The 16,635-nt window shown below is 46.7% G+C and overlaps 1 protein-coding gene across 7 annotated transcripts in view; it reads left to right on the forward strand.

The window, feature by feature from the left end:
• The window catches only part of LOC124145339 (CD109 antigen-like), a 101,459-nt gene extending 85,050 nt beyond the window's left edge, over positions 1-16,409 (forward strand). For all 7 annotated transcript variants that reach the window (XM_048397422.1, XM_048397427.1, XM_048397425.1 and 4 more), the window contains exons 30-37: positions 28-178; positions 591-817; positions 2,715-2,879; positions 4,146-4,208; positions 10,740-10,858; positions 11,923-12,070; positions 12,454-12,556; positions 14,569-16,409. In XM_048397422.1, coding sequence (XP_048253379.1) covers positions 28-178; positions 591-817; positions 2,715-2,879; positions 4,146-4,208; positions 10,740-10,858; positions 11,923-12,070; positions 12,454-12,556; positions 14,569-14,741 — 1,149 coding nt within the window. In that variant the 3' untranslated portion in view covers positions 14,742-16,409. The remainder of the gene's footprint in view (positions 1-27; positions 179-590; positions 818-2,714; positions 2,880-4,145; positions 4,209-10,739; positions 10,859-11,922; positions 12,071-12,453; positions 12,557-14,568) is intronic.
• Positions 16,410-16,635: the final 226 nt, after the last annotated feature.

Consider the following 16,635-nt stretch of genomic DNA (forward strand, 5'->3'; position numbering starts at 1 on the left):
ATTCATCATGCGTACCTGTTGTTCTAGGACAAATCTTCCCTGACCAAGGCTGTCAGCTACCTGGAAGGCCTGGTCAACAAGAACGAGCTGACGACCACGTACGAGATGGCCATTGTAGCGTATGCTCTGAAGCTTGCTGGCAGTAGTCTTGCAGATGGAGTGCTGCAGAAACTGGAAGGTACCGTGTTTCTTTTCAAATATTCAACTCTGGTAGTCATCATCAGTATTTGTGACCCACCAGGAGAAAAGGGACCTTATGGTGCTGTGCTGGGATGCCATACAGATGTTTGACAACCACTTACTTCAGTGTGCTATGTGTGATGTCAGGTATCTCTGTAATAGAAGCGTCTAAATTGTATTTTTGTGTTCTGAAGATGCTTTAGTTTTAAAATATAATGAAAAGTCAATGTGATTTTACACCCATGAGGTCCGTATCTCATGGTCACATATGTCTACGAATAATACCATGAGTGAAGCATGTGTTGAGTTTGTGGTTATTCAGCCTGGATATATGATTGACTGCCAACTTGAACATGAAAACAGCATTAAGCCTCATCGATTCACTCGCTCTTGGTGTTTCACAATTTCAGGCCGTACAAAGCCATGGGAGAAGACGGTTGAGCCTGTGAATTCTGGTGATGAAAAGGTAGCCCGTCACATGATGTACCGCCCCCCAGACGCCAGTGCCAGTGACATCGAGACCTGGTCATACGTTCTTCTGGCCTACGCTCACGGACAGGATATTGCCCTGGGCAGACCCATCATGAAGTGGCTCCTGACTCAGCAGAATGGCCAAGGAGGATTCCGCTCAACTCAGGTGCGGACAGATGGTGTGCCCAGTATGATCGTAACATGGCTGTTTGTGTGCGAGTTGTAACTGATGCAGGTCTATTTATGTCCCAAATATGATTGACACAGGTATATCTGTGTGTCAAGTATGATTAATGCAGGACTGTTTATATGCCAAATATCATTGACACAGGTATATCTGTTTGTCAAGTATGATTGATGCAGGACTATTTATACACCAAATATGATTGACACAGGTATATCTGTGTGCCAGTTATAACTGATGCAGGTCCATCTATGTGCCAAATATGAATCATGCAGGGCTATATGTGTGCCCAGTATGATTGGTAGAGATCTATATGTATGCCTCAATGATTGGTAGAGATCTATTTGTATGCCCAGTATGATTGGTAGAGATCTATTTGTATGCCTCGATAATTGGTAGAGATCTATTTGTATGCCTCGATGATTGGTAGAGATCTATTTGTATGCCTCGATGATTGGTAGAGATCTATTTGTATGCCCAGTATGATTGGTAGAGATCTATTTGTATGCCTCGATGATTGGTAGACATCTATTTGTATGCCCAGTATGATTGGTAGAGATCTATTTGTATGCCCAGTATGATTGGTAGAGATCTATTTGTATGCCCAGTGTGATTGGTAGAGATCTATTTGTATGCCCAGTATGATTGGTAGAGATCTATTTGTATGTCATGATGATTGGTAGAGATCTATTTGTATGCCCAGTATGATTGGTAGAGATCTTTTTGTATGCCCAGTATGATTGGTAGAGATCTATTTATATGCCTCGATGATTGGTAGAGATCTATTAGTATGCCAAGTATGATCGGTATAGATCTATTTGTATGTCTAGTATGATTGGTAGAGATCTATTTGTATGCCCAGTATGATTGGTAGAGGTCTATTAGTATGCCCAGTATGATTGGTAGAGATCTATTAGTATGCCTAGTACGATTGGTAGAGATCTATTTGTATGCCTCGATGATTGGTAAAGATCTATTTGTATGCCCAGTATGATTGGTAGAGATCTTTTTGTATGCCCAGTATGATTGGTAGAGATCTATTTATATGCCTCGATGATTGGTAGAGATCTATTAGTATGCCAAGTATGATTGGTATAGATCTATTTGTATGTCTAGTATGATTGGTAGAGATCTATTTGTATGCCCAGTATGATTGGTAGAGGTCTATTAGTATGCCCAGTATGATTGGTAGAGATCTATTTGTATTCCCAGTGTGATTGGTAGAGATCTATTTGTGTGCCAATTATGGTTGATGAAAGTCTGTCTGAACAGGAAGGCTCTTTTCCATTTGAGAAAGATGATTTTTGCGAGTGTGATACAGATCTACTCAGGTGGGACATTTTGATATTGGGGAAGGATTGCTGCAGGTCAGGGGGAACTGTTGAGTCGGACACTATTGAATGTTGTTTAAGGCTGCACTCAGCAATATTCCAGCAATATCTCTAAATAATCAAGTCTGGACCGGACAATCCGGTGATTGACATCAGGAGCATCAATCCACATAACAATAACATGCATCAATTAAGTCAGTGAGCCTGGCCACCTGATCCTGTTAGTCGCCTCTTACGACAAAACAGTTGCTGAAGACCTATTCTGACCTGGATCTTCACGGGTGTCAGGCAAAATATGAGATCGATACAGCTCATTACTGGTGCATGATATATATATGATTGCAAGTGATCTGCATAATTATTATTGAATCTTTATTATTTCTATTGTTGCTAAATGATTAATACGATTATTGTGTCCCTGGAGCTGCTCAACTGTGATGTTTGAAAACAGTGAAGTCAGTGTCATCATTTTTCTTGACTGCATCACCTGTCAGTGTTCTACAGTGCTATGATGCAGCTCAGATAAGGAAATTATCTTATCTTAATAGGACACAGTGCTCGGACTGCAAGCCCTGGCAGAGTATGCAGCCCTGGTGTACACGTCCCCTCAGACTGACATCACACTGATGGTCAAGGCCAACACTCCGTCCGGCATCCAGACCGAGACTCTCCTGGTCAAGAAGAATAAACTGTTGTGGCTGCAGTCCTATGTGGTCAGTGTCACTCCCGTAATCCATGAAACAATACAACAACATCACAATATGATACGTATCACAATACATAGGTCACGATACGATATGGTCACGATACGGTCATGATACGATATGGTCACGATACGGTCACGATACGATATGGTCACGATACGATACGATACGGTCACGATACGATATGTATATATATCTTTTCCTTAATGCATTTAAACATTAATGGCCCTGAATGTAAGCTATTCTACTTGTGTTTACAGGACATTTTCTGAAGATGACACCTGTGTTATAGCATGTTATGCTTCAGAATGAAACTGCTGACAAAATCAGTGTTGTTTCTCTGCTTTAGTTGCTTATTTATATATATGTGATGAAGTTATTCTGATGAAGGGGCATGAAGCCTGGAAACTCTATAACAAACAATAGGGAAGCTGTTATGTGTTTGGGGGGCACGGGTGGCCCAGTTGTCTAAGGCGCTGCAATTCGCTGTGCAGAGTTGCGTCCCTTGGTAACGCCCGAAACCTATGATTGTGGGTTCGAATCCAGGTTCGCCCCAATTATGTTTCTAGGTTTGTCAGCACCATACCCGTGCTCGTGGGTTTCACCGAAGTGGTAAACGTCTGAAACCTGCATCACTTCGGGCTTTCCTCCCACATTAAGCTGACGCGCCGCGATATGACTGGAATACTTTTAAAAGCGGCGTTAAACCCAACTCACTCACTCACTCACTGTTATGTGTATGAGTGAGTGAGTTAAACTTGAACGTCGCATCGGCATTATTTCAGCCATATAGCGACGAGTTATGTGTTTGTAGTTCCATGTTAGTGCAGTGCAGTGCAAATAACATGTTCAAGAAGAGAATTGAATACTGTTTTGCCTTTATGTGCACACTTTGTAGACCTGCAGAGTAGATTCCCATAAAGATTATACTACATTTTGTACTTTTATACTGACAAAACCACGAAAAAGTATTGAAGTTGCAAAAATATGTTAGATTGATTCTTATATTTAAAAAAGTCATCAATAATAAATTCACAGATGGTTTATTTCATTAGTAATTCACCAAAACTGTAGACAGCAGTTTGAATTGAGTGACATCATTTAGCACAATAATGCACCACAAGCCATGTCCACTCTAGTTTCATCCGATGTGGGCTGCTTGCGGTATCGCCTAATTATTAAGCCTTAACACAAAATTAATTGCTTGGTTAGCCAATCAAATGTTATGGAATCACTTGCAATGTTTTTATTTGGTAATGAATTATATATTGACAGTGTCCAGAAGACACCACATCCCTTGAACTGACCGCCACTGGATCAGGCTTGGCTGTTGTCAAGGTAACGCTTACACACCATGTCACAACCCACCACGTCACATCCCACCCCACCACGTCACACCCCAACACATCACACCCCAACACGTCACACCCCACCACGTCACATCACACCCCACCACATCACACCCCACAACACACTCCACCACATCACACCCATCACACCCCACCACATCACAACCCACCACATCACAACCCACCACATCACAACCCACCACATCACACCCCAACACATCAAACCCCACCACATCACAACCTACCACATCACACCCCAACACATCAAACCCCACCACATCAAACCCCACCACATCACACCCCACCACATCACACCCCACCACATCACACCCCACAACACACTCCACAACATCACACCCATCACACCCCACCACATCACAACCCACCACATCACACCCCAACACATCAAACCCCACCACATCACAACCCACCACATCACACCCAAACACATCAAACCCCACCACATCACAACCCACCACATCACACCCCAACACGTCACACCCCACCACATCACACCCACCAAATCACAACCCACCAATGTCACACCCCAACACGTCACACCCCACCACATCACAACCCACCAATGTCACAGCCACCAAATCACAACCCACCACATCACAACCCACCAATGTCACACCCACCAAATCACAACCCACCACATCACACCCCAACACGTCACACCCCACCACATCACACCCACCACATCACAACCCACCAATGTCACACCCAACAAATCACAACCCACCACATCACAACCCACCAATGTCACACCCCACATCACACACCATCACACCCCACCCCAACACACCACACCACATCACACCCCACCACATCACATCACACACCACATCACACACCATCACACCCCACCATATCACACCACACATCATGCCCCATCACACCCAACCATATCACACCCCACATCACGCCCCACCATATCACCCCCCACATCACGCCCCATCACACCCCACCACATCACACCCCACCACATCACACCCCACATCACGCCCTATCACACCCCACCACATCACACCCCACCACATCACGCCCCACCATATCACACCCCACATCACGCCCCATCACACCCACCACATCACGCCCCACCATATCACACCCCACATCACGCTCCATAAAACCCAAAAAACATCACACCCCATCACACCCCATCACATCACACCCCACATCACGCTCCATCACTGCCCACCATATCACACCCCACCATATCACACCCCACATCACGCCCCATCACACCCACCACATCACGCCCCACCATATCACCCCCCACATCACGCCCCATCACACCCCACCACATCACACCCCACCACATCACATCACACCCCACATCACGCCCTATCACACCCCACATCACGCCCTATCACACCCCACCACATCACACCCCACCACATCACGCCCCACCATATCACACCCCACATCACGCCCCATCACACCCACCACATCACGCCCCACCATATCACACCCCACATCACGCTCCATAAAACCCAAAAAACATCACACCCCACCACATCATGCCCCATCACATCACACCCCACATCACGCCCCATCACACCACATCACATCACACCCCACATCACGCTCCATCACTGCCCACCATATCACACCCCACCATATCACACCCCACATCACGCTCCATCACACCCCACCACATCACACCCTACATCACGCTCCATCACACCCCACCACATCACACCCCACATCACGCTCCATAAAACCCCACCACATCACACCCCACCATATCACATCCCACATCACACTCCATCACACCCCACCACATCACACCCCTATCCATCACACCCCACATCACACTCCACCACATCACACCCCACCACATCACACCCCACATCACGCCCTATCACACCCCACCACATCACACCCCACCACATCACACCCCACCATATCACACCCCACATCACGCCCCATCACACCCACCACATCACGCCCCACCATATCACACCCCACATCACGCTCCATAAAACCCAAAAAACATCACACCCCACCACATCACACCCCATCACATCACACCCCACATCACGCCCCATCACACCCCATCACATCACACCCCACATCACGCTCCATCACTGCCCACCATATCACACCCCACCATATCACACCCCACATCACACTCCATCACTGCCCTACACATCACACCCCACATCACGCTCCATCACACCCCACCACATCACACCCCACATCACACTCCATCACTGCCCTACACATCACACCCCACATCACGCTCCATCACACCCCACCACATCACACCCCACATCACGCTCCATCACTGCCCACCACATCACACCCCACATCACACCACATCACACCCCACCACATCACACCCCACCACATCACACCCCACATCACACTCCATCACTGCCCACCACATCAAACCCCACATCACACCACATCACACCCCACCACATCACACCCCACATCACACTCCATCACTGCCCTACACATCACACCCCACATCACGCTCCATCACACCCCACCACATCACACCCCACATCACACTCCATCACTGCCCTACACATCACACCCCACATCACGCTCCATCACACCCCACCACATCACACCCCACATCACACTCCATCACTGCCCACCACATCACACCCCACATCACACTCCACCACATCACACCCCACCACATCACACCCCACATCACGCCCTATCACACCCCACCACATCACACCCCACCACATCACACCCCACCATATCACACCCCACATCACGCCCCATCACACCCACCACATCACGCCCCACCATATCACACCCCACATCACGCTCCATAAAACCCAAAAAACATCACACCCCACCACATCACACCCCATCACATCACACCCCACATCACGCCCCATCACACCCCATCACATCACACCCCACATCACGCTCCATCACTGCCCACCATATCACACCCCACCATATCACACCCCACATCACACTCCATCACTGCCCTACACATCACACCCCACATCACGCTCCATCACACCCCACCACATCACACCCCACATCACACTCCATCACTGCCCTACACATCACACCCCACATCACGCTCCATCACACCCCACCACATCACACCCCACATCACGCTCCATCACTGCCCACCACATCACACCCCACATCACACCACATCACACCCCACCACATCACACCCCACCACATCACACCCCACATCACACTCCATCACTGCCCACCACATCAAACCCCACATCACACCACATCACACCCCACCACATCACACCCCACATCACACTCCATCACTGCCCTACACATCACACCCCACATCACGCTCCATCACACCCCACCACATCACACCCCACATCACACTCCATCACTGCCCTACACATCACACCCCACATCACGCTCCATCACACCCCACCACATCACACCCCACATCACACTCCATCACTGCCCACCACATCACACCCCACATCACGCTCCATAAAACCCCACCACATCACACCCCACCATATCACATCCCACATCACACTCCATCACACCCCACCACATCACACCCCACTCCATCACACCCCACATCACACTCCACCACATCACACTCCACCACATCACACCCCACCATATCACATCCCACATCACACTCCACCACATCACACCCCACCATATCACACCCCACCATATCACATCCCACCATATCACATCCCACATCACACTCCATCACACCCCACCACATCACACCCCACCATATCACATCCCACATCACACTCCATCACACCCCACCACATCACACCCCACTCCATCACACCCCACATCACACTCCATCACACCCCACCACATCACACCCCACTCTACACACCCCACATCACACTCCACCACATCACACCCCACCACATCACACCCCACATCACACTCCACCACATCACACCCCACTCCATCACACCCCACATCACACTCCATCACACCCCACATCACACTCCACCACATCACACCCCACCACATCACACCCCACATCACACCCCACATCACACTCCACCACATCACACCCCATCACATCACACCCCACATCACGTTCCATCACACTCCACCACATCACACCCCATCACATCACACCCCACATCACGTTCCATCACACTCCACCACATCACACCCCACCACATCACACCCCACATCACACTCCACATCACACTCCATCACATCACACCCCATCACATCACACCCCACATCACACTCCACCACATCACACCCCATCACATCACACCCCACATCACACTCCACATCACACTCCACATCACACTCCACATCACACTCCACCACATCACACCCCATCACATCACACCCCACATCACGTTCCATCACACTCCACCACATCACACCCCACCACATCACACCCCACATCACGCTCCACATCACACTCCACCACATCACACCCCATCACATCACACCCCACATCACACTCCACCACATCACACCCCATCACATCACACCCCACATCACGTTCCATCACACTCCACCACATCACACCCCATCACATCACACCCCACATCACGTTCCATCACACCCACCACATCACACCCCACCACATCACACTCTACATCACGCTCCATCACACCCACCACATCACACCCCACATCACGCTCCATAAAACCCCACCACATCACACCCCACCATATCACATCCCACATCACACTCCATCACACCCCACCACATCACACCCCACTCCATCACACCCCACCACATCACACCCCACCACATCACACCCCACCACATCACACCCCACCACATCACACCCCACATCACACTCCATCACTGCCCTACACATCACACCCCACATCACGCTCCATCACACCCCACCACATCACACCCCACATCACGCTCCATCACTGCCCACCACATCACACCCCACATCACACCACATCACACCCCACCACATCACACCCCACCACATCACACCCCACCACATCACACCCCACATCACACTCCATCACTGCCCTACACATCACACCCCACATCACGCTCCATCACACCCCACCACATCACACCCCACATCACGCTCCATAAAACCCCACCACATCACACCCCACCATATCACATCCCACTCCATCACACCCCACCACATCACACCCCACCACATCACACCCCACCACATCACACCCCACATCACACTCCATCACTGCCCTACACATCACACCCCACATCACGCTCCATCACACCCCACCACATCACACCCCACCACATCACACCCCACATCACGCTCCATCACTGCCCGCCACATCACACCCCACATCACGCTCCATCACTGCCCACCACATCACACCCCACCACATCACACCCCACTTCACGCTCCATCACACCCCACCACATCACACCCCACATCACGCTCCATCACTGCCCACCACATCACACCCCACCATATCACATCCCACATCACGCTCCATCACATCCCACCACATCACACCCCACCACATCACACCCCACCACATCACACCCCACCACATCACACCCCACCACATCACACCCCACCACATCACACCCCACATCACACTCCATCACACCCCACCACATCACACCCCACCACATCACACCCCACATCACGCTCCATCACACCCCACCACATCACACCCCACCACATCACACCCCACATCACACTCCATCACATCCCACCACATCACACCCACATCACGCTCCATCACATCCCACCACATCACACCCACATCACACTCCATCACTGCCCACCACATCACACCCCACCACATCACACCCCACCACATCACACCCACATCACACTCCATCACTGCCCACCACATCACACCCCACATCACACTCCATCACTGCCCATCACATCACACCCCACATCACACTCCATCATTGCCCACCACATCACATTCCACATCACACTCCATCCCACCCCACCAGGTCACACACTCTATCACACCCCACCACATCACACCCCACCATATCACACCCCACATCACACCCCACCATATCACACCCCACATCACACCCCACCATATCACACCCCACATCATGCTCCATCACACCCCACCAGGTCACACACTCCATCACATCCCATCACACCCCACATCACACTCCATCACTGCCCTACACATCACACCCCACATCACGCTCCATCACACCCCACCACATCACACCCCACTCCATAAAACCCCACCACATCACACCCCACCATATCACATCCCACATCACACTCCATCACACCCCACCACATCACACCCCACTCCATCACACCCCACCACATCACACCCCACCACATCACACCCCACATCACACTCCATCACTGCCCTACACATCACACCCCACATCACGCTCCATCACACTCACATCACACCCCACCATATCACACCCCACATCATGCTCCATCACACCCCACCAGGTCACACACTCCATCACATCCCACCTCAGTCCTCTGTTCAATGGACATTGAGTGCACTGTTTCCTGTGGAATGCCTGCTATCTCAAAACGCAGTGTTCATGCCAATATTTCTGCAGTTTCTTGAGCAGCAGTGTACACTTGCCGCCTTATTGCTTTCAGATTCTGTGGCAGTACAACACGATGTACAGTGTTGAGAAGAATGATTCCAAACAGATTGATGTGTCCATTGTGACCTACAAGCTCAATGAGGAGGTCTACAACCTGAAGGGATGCTTCAGGTAGAGTTGTCTCTTTTGTTTTTTTCCTGCTTGGTTTACAGAATTACCGACATAATTCTAATTCTCTATTCTGCCGTTTCTCTGTTCTGCCTTTTGGCATTTTTGTGAAATTTCATAGCATTAAATATTTTTATAGCATTCACATGGGAACAAAGTCACAAACTGCTTTGGAGTACCTGTGAACAATATTTGAACAAACAGTTATAGGTCCTTGAACACTTACATATTTGACTGTCATGGCTAGTACATAAATTGATGATGACTCACATTACTAGAACATAAATGGAGGACTTGCATGAATAGTACATGAATGGATGACTTACATGACTAATACATAAATGGATGATGACTTACGTGACTGGTACATAAGTGGATGACTCACATGACTAATACATAAATGGATGATGACTCACAGGGCTAGTAAATAAATGGATGATGAGTCACGTGACTAGTACATAAATGGGTGATGAGTCACATGACAAGTACATAAATGGGTGATGAGTCACATGACAAGTACATAAATGGGTGATGAGTCACATGACTGGTACATAAATGGGTGATGAGTCACATGACTAGTACATAAATGGATGATGAGTCACGTGACTAGTACATAAATGGGTGATGAGTCACATGACAAGTACATAAATGGGTGATGAGTCACATGACTGGTACATAAATGGGTGATGACTCACATGACTAGTACAAAGATGGGTGATGAGTCACATGACCAGTACATAAATGGGTGATGAGTCACATGACTAGGACATAAATGGATGATGACTCACATGACTAGTACATAAATGGGTGATGAGTCACATGACTAGTACATAAATGGATGATGACTCACATGACTAGTACATAAATGGGTGATGAGTCACATGACTAGTACATAAATGGATGATGACTCACATGACTAGTACATAAATGGGTGATGAGTCACATGACTAGTACATAAATGGATGATGAATCACATGCTAGTGCATAAATGGGTGATGAGTCACATGACTAATACATAAATGGAAGATGACATGATATTAGATTTATACGATTTGTTCATATTTCAGCTCAAAAGAGCGTAACCTGGGCATGACAGTGATGTCATTTGAGATGCCAACAATGACCTCACTGGCAAACGAAGACTCATTGCGTGGAAACAAGATAATCAAGCGTGTCGATAATGACGGTGATGAAGTTCATCTCTATTTTGATGAGGTGAGCACTTTAACCAGCATTTCATAAAGGGATCTATGGCAAATCCAAGATTAGAATAGGTCGGCAGCAACCAGTTGTAGCTTGATTGTGGTCAGACTCATTGTACCTAGATGATGGCAGGCATTGTTTATTATAATTTTTATCAATCACTGAATTTTCTATTCCAGACATGATTATGTATAGGCCTACATCATATAGCTGGCATACTGCTGAGTTTGGCATTAAACAACATCAACAAAGTGGAAGTAACTTTATATTATGCAACTCCTCTGAGTGTGTACTCAACATAATAACTACTAATTATCTGGTTCACGTAGAAGTAACAGTTCTTCAGTCCTTGACTTCCTGTGTTCTGCTGCTACAAGTGATGTTTCTCCCTTCAGTCCTACCCGGAGGCGCAGTGTGTGGACGTCCATGTCCAGAGAGATGCCCCCGTGGCCAACCTGCAGGCAGCCGCCATGAAGGCAGTCGTCTACTACCAGCCAGGTAGGGTCTTACTTCCTGTCTCCACGTACCGCAGGATGTACCATCTGTAAGGACAAACTCTCTGTCAGGACGGTACTCTCTGTCAGGACAGTACTCTCTGTCAGGACATACTCTCTGTCAGGACATACTCTCTGTCAGGACTTACTCTCTGTCAGGACACAATCTCTGTCAGGACACAATCTCTGTCAGGACATACTCTCTGTCAGGACATACTCTCTGTCAGGACATACTCTCTGTCAGGACTTACTCTCCGTCAGGACACAATCTCTGTCAGAACTTACTCTCTGTCAGGACATATTCTCTGTCAGGACATACTCTCTGTCAGGACATACTCTCTGTCAGGTCATACTCTCTGTCAGAACATACTCTCTGTCAGGAGGTACTCTCTGTCAGGACACAATCTCTGTCAGGACGTACTCTCTGTCAGGACATACTCTCTGTCAGGACGTACTCTCTGTCAGGACATACTCTCTGTCAGGACGTACTCTCTGTCAGGACGTACTCACTGTCAGGACGTACTCTCTGTCAGAACTTACTCTCTGTCAGGACATACTCTCTGTCAGGACATACTCTGTCAGGACGTACTCTCTGTCAGGACATATTCTCTGTCAGGACATACTTTCTGTCAGGACATACTTTCTGTCAGGACTTACTCTCTGTCAGGACGTACTCTCTGTCAGGACATATTCTCTGTCAGGACATACTTTCTGTCAGGACTTACTCTCTGTCAGGACGTACTCTCTGTCAGGACATATTCTCTGTCAGGACATACTTTCTGTCAGGACTTACTCTCTGTCAGGAGGTACTCTCTGTCAGGACATATTCTCTGTAAGGACATACTCTCTGTCAGGACATACTCTCTCTCAGGACACAATCTCTGTCAGGACATATTCTCTGTCAGGACATACTTTCTGTCAGGACTTACTCTCTGTCAGGACACAATCTCTGTCAGGACATATTCTCTGTCAGGACATACTCTCTGTCAGGACACACTCTCTGTCAGGACACAATCTCTGTCAGGACGTACTCTCTGTCAGGACATACACTCTGTCAGGACGTACTCTCTGTCAGGACATACTCTCTGTCAGGACACAATCTCTGTCAGGACGTACTCTCTGTCAGGACGTACTCTCTGTCAGGACATATCTTCTGTCAGGACATACTCTCTGTCAGGACATACTCTCTGTCAGGACGTACTCTCTGTCAGGACACAATCTCTGTCAGGACATACTCTCTGTCAGGACACAATCTCTGTCAGGACGTACTCTCTGTCAGGACATACTTTCTGTCAGAACTTACTCTCTGTCAGGACATACTCTCTGTCAGGACTTACTCTCTGTCAGGACTTACTCTCTGTCAGGACGTACTCTCTGTCAGGACGTACCATCTGTCAGGACATACTCTCTGTCAGGATGTACTCTCTGTAAGGACATACTCTCTGTCAGGACATATTCTCTGTCAGGACACAATCTCTGTCAGGACACAATCTCTGTCAGGACGTACTCTCTGTCAGGACATACTTTCTGTCAGAACTTACTCTCTGTCAGGACATACTCTCTGTCAGGACGTACTCTCTGTCAGAACATACTCTGTCAGGACATACTCTGTCAGGAGGTGTTCTTTGTCAGGACATTCTCTCCGTCAGGACGTGTCAGTTTCTATCTTGCCGAACTAGGCCGGAATTTCTGGGTTCAAGTTATGTCCCTTCTGTGTCCCTCCTATTGACCAATCAGATTCCTCCTGATATCACTTGCATTTGCCTCAAACAAAATGGCTTGATTTTAAATCACGTGAGCCAAAATAGAACTCCATAACTCCAGCCTAGTTCGTCAAGGGTGGAAACTGGACTTTTATAGTCACTTTATTCCCTTGCCTCTGGAAGATGCCCTCTCCACTCGACGACTATCAGTGATCTACATGTGTGGACTTTCCTCAGACATTAAGCTCACACACCTCTGCATAAGTGAAATTCAGTTCAGAACTAACACATTTATCCTGGTTCTTGTCTTCAGAGCTGGAGAAGGAAGTTCTGTACACACTTGATGAAGTCAAAGATGTCTGCAGCATGTGCGGCACATCCTGTCCTCCCAGCTGCAACACCAACGCCGCAAGCATCAAGAGACTCCACAGTTTCCTCCTTGCAGGCATCATCTGCCTCCTGCTCAGCCTCATTCTGGCCCTGTAACCATGGAAACAACTCAGTGACTCATGACAACGAGACAGCAAAGGATGCACTTGATGATGAAATTGATAAATTCTGAAAATTTTGTGACCACGATTGATTTTATTCATGTTTGCATTTAGTATGTGCTCCCTATGTTGAGATTCTGACAGGGTAGATGCTGTTGATATTACTTCTTGGCAGAGGCACTGTAAATATTCCTTTTCTGTCGACCACAATGTAATCTTTTTGCAAAATATATTTCTAACCTTGAAATTGTTATGCCTGCATGCATAAGATAGTTGATATGGGCCAAATATGAAAACGAATTGGGTTTTTTTTATTCATTATGTAGGCTAGGTGGCTGTAAATATTGGTCAATATATTGATACATTATTAGGGGGGAAATTCAAATTTGTTTTGTTTTTTTACTTGAACTGCTGTATATTGCTTAAGAGAATTGAAAGTAATCAGAAATTTAACCATGACATTTTTATGTACCACCGGTTTGAATTTGTTTCGGTTTAACAAACAAATTATCTGTTATTGGTTTGGAGATCAAACTTCACTGTGGCTTCTCAACATCAGAGCAGCTGATGTCTTCAAAGAAAACATGATGACCTTTGAATTTATACCTCTTCACTTTTCAATGTTATAGATGAATATGTGTTCACCATCAAACACACATAGTTACAAACCACATATTTTAGAACGTTTACAAAACTCAGATGTCAGTTTTAGAGTGAGAGTATTATCAATTCTTACATTGAAATTCTTGCCCTTAAAGACATGCATTCATACCCGACATGAAATTATGTTAATACAGACATACTGTTTGATCAATAGGCAAAGTCTGAAAGGAAGCGTTTTATTTGCAGTTTTTTATTCGTAAGCAGTAAGTAATAATATGCAATATTCAACCATTCCATGAAGACTGTGATTCAATATGTTCACTCTGATGGACATATGTTTTTGATATATATTTGTAAATATTTTTCTCTATATTTTGGATATGGTAATGGACTTTATACAAGGATCCGGGTACGGATACTATGATCATGTGTACTTTGTGTTCAGGCTGCCCTGACGAGGATGGGGATTACCATGTTATAGTGCAGGTCACAACTCGGGATGGTGCTCCTTGACATTGCTGTCATACTTGTCTGTCTGAAAATATCAAAGCATAATAATTGCTTACGTTTGTGTCTTCATGAAATATTACTTGGGTCATTATTAATTAATTATGGCATTATGGTCTCCAATCAATTATTGCAACTCTCCAATAAAAATATTAACATTTGGTCCCATCTCAGAATCCATCTATTAATTTTTGGACATTATCATTAAAATCTAAAGATTGATTTATTGTAGCCCTGTCATAACTATTTTGGTCACATTGTTCAATAACTATTGTGGTCATGGTAGTGTATGTGTATAACAATGTGTCTCTTGAACTGGTTGTGCTTTATTTATTGGTAAACAAACCTGAAACTCCTTTGTCATCAGTGAATTGGCATGTGTTCCCTATGCTGTACCCTTCCCAACACTAGCTCAAGATATCCTTTTTAACCAATCTCATTAAAATCAGATCTTAGTTCTCGCTATCGCTAAACAAGGATCTGAGGACATCCCATTAAGGGTCGCGTCTGAACGACCTTTTATCCAACCAATCAGAACGTCGCTTACCAGATCATGAAAGTGACTGTCGGAATGTGTTTTCTAATCATGCAACCACTAAATATTTAGCACGGGGTATTCCGAACGACAGTTACGTGATTTATGATTATATCCATACAATCTAAGTCATCTATAAGCCATTCCAGAATGTTCTTCTTATCAGTTTTAATTTTTTAAATTGAGAATACGTCAAAATATGTTTCGAAGAGTAGTCGCCAGTTTGAAACTAGTGTCTTAAAGC

The sequence above is a fragment of the Haliotis rufescens genome, unplaced genomic scaffold (genome assembly GCF_023055435.1).
Source record: "Haliotis rufescens isolate VD_foot unplaced genomic scaffold, xgHalRufe1.0.p SCAF_17, whole genome shotgun sequence".
Classification (NCBI taxonomy): domain Eukaryota; kingdom Metazoa; phylum Mollusca; class Gastropoda; order Lepetellida; family Haliotidae; genus Haliotis; species Haliotis rufescens.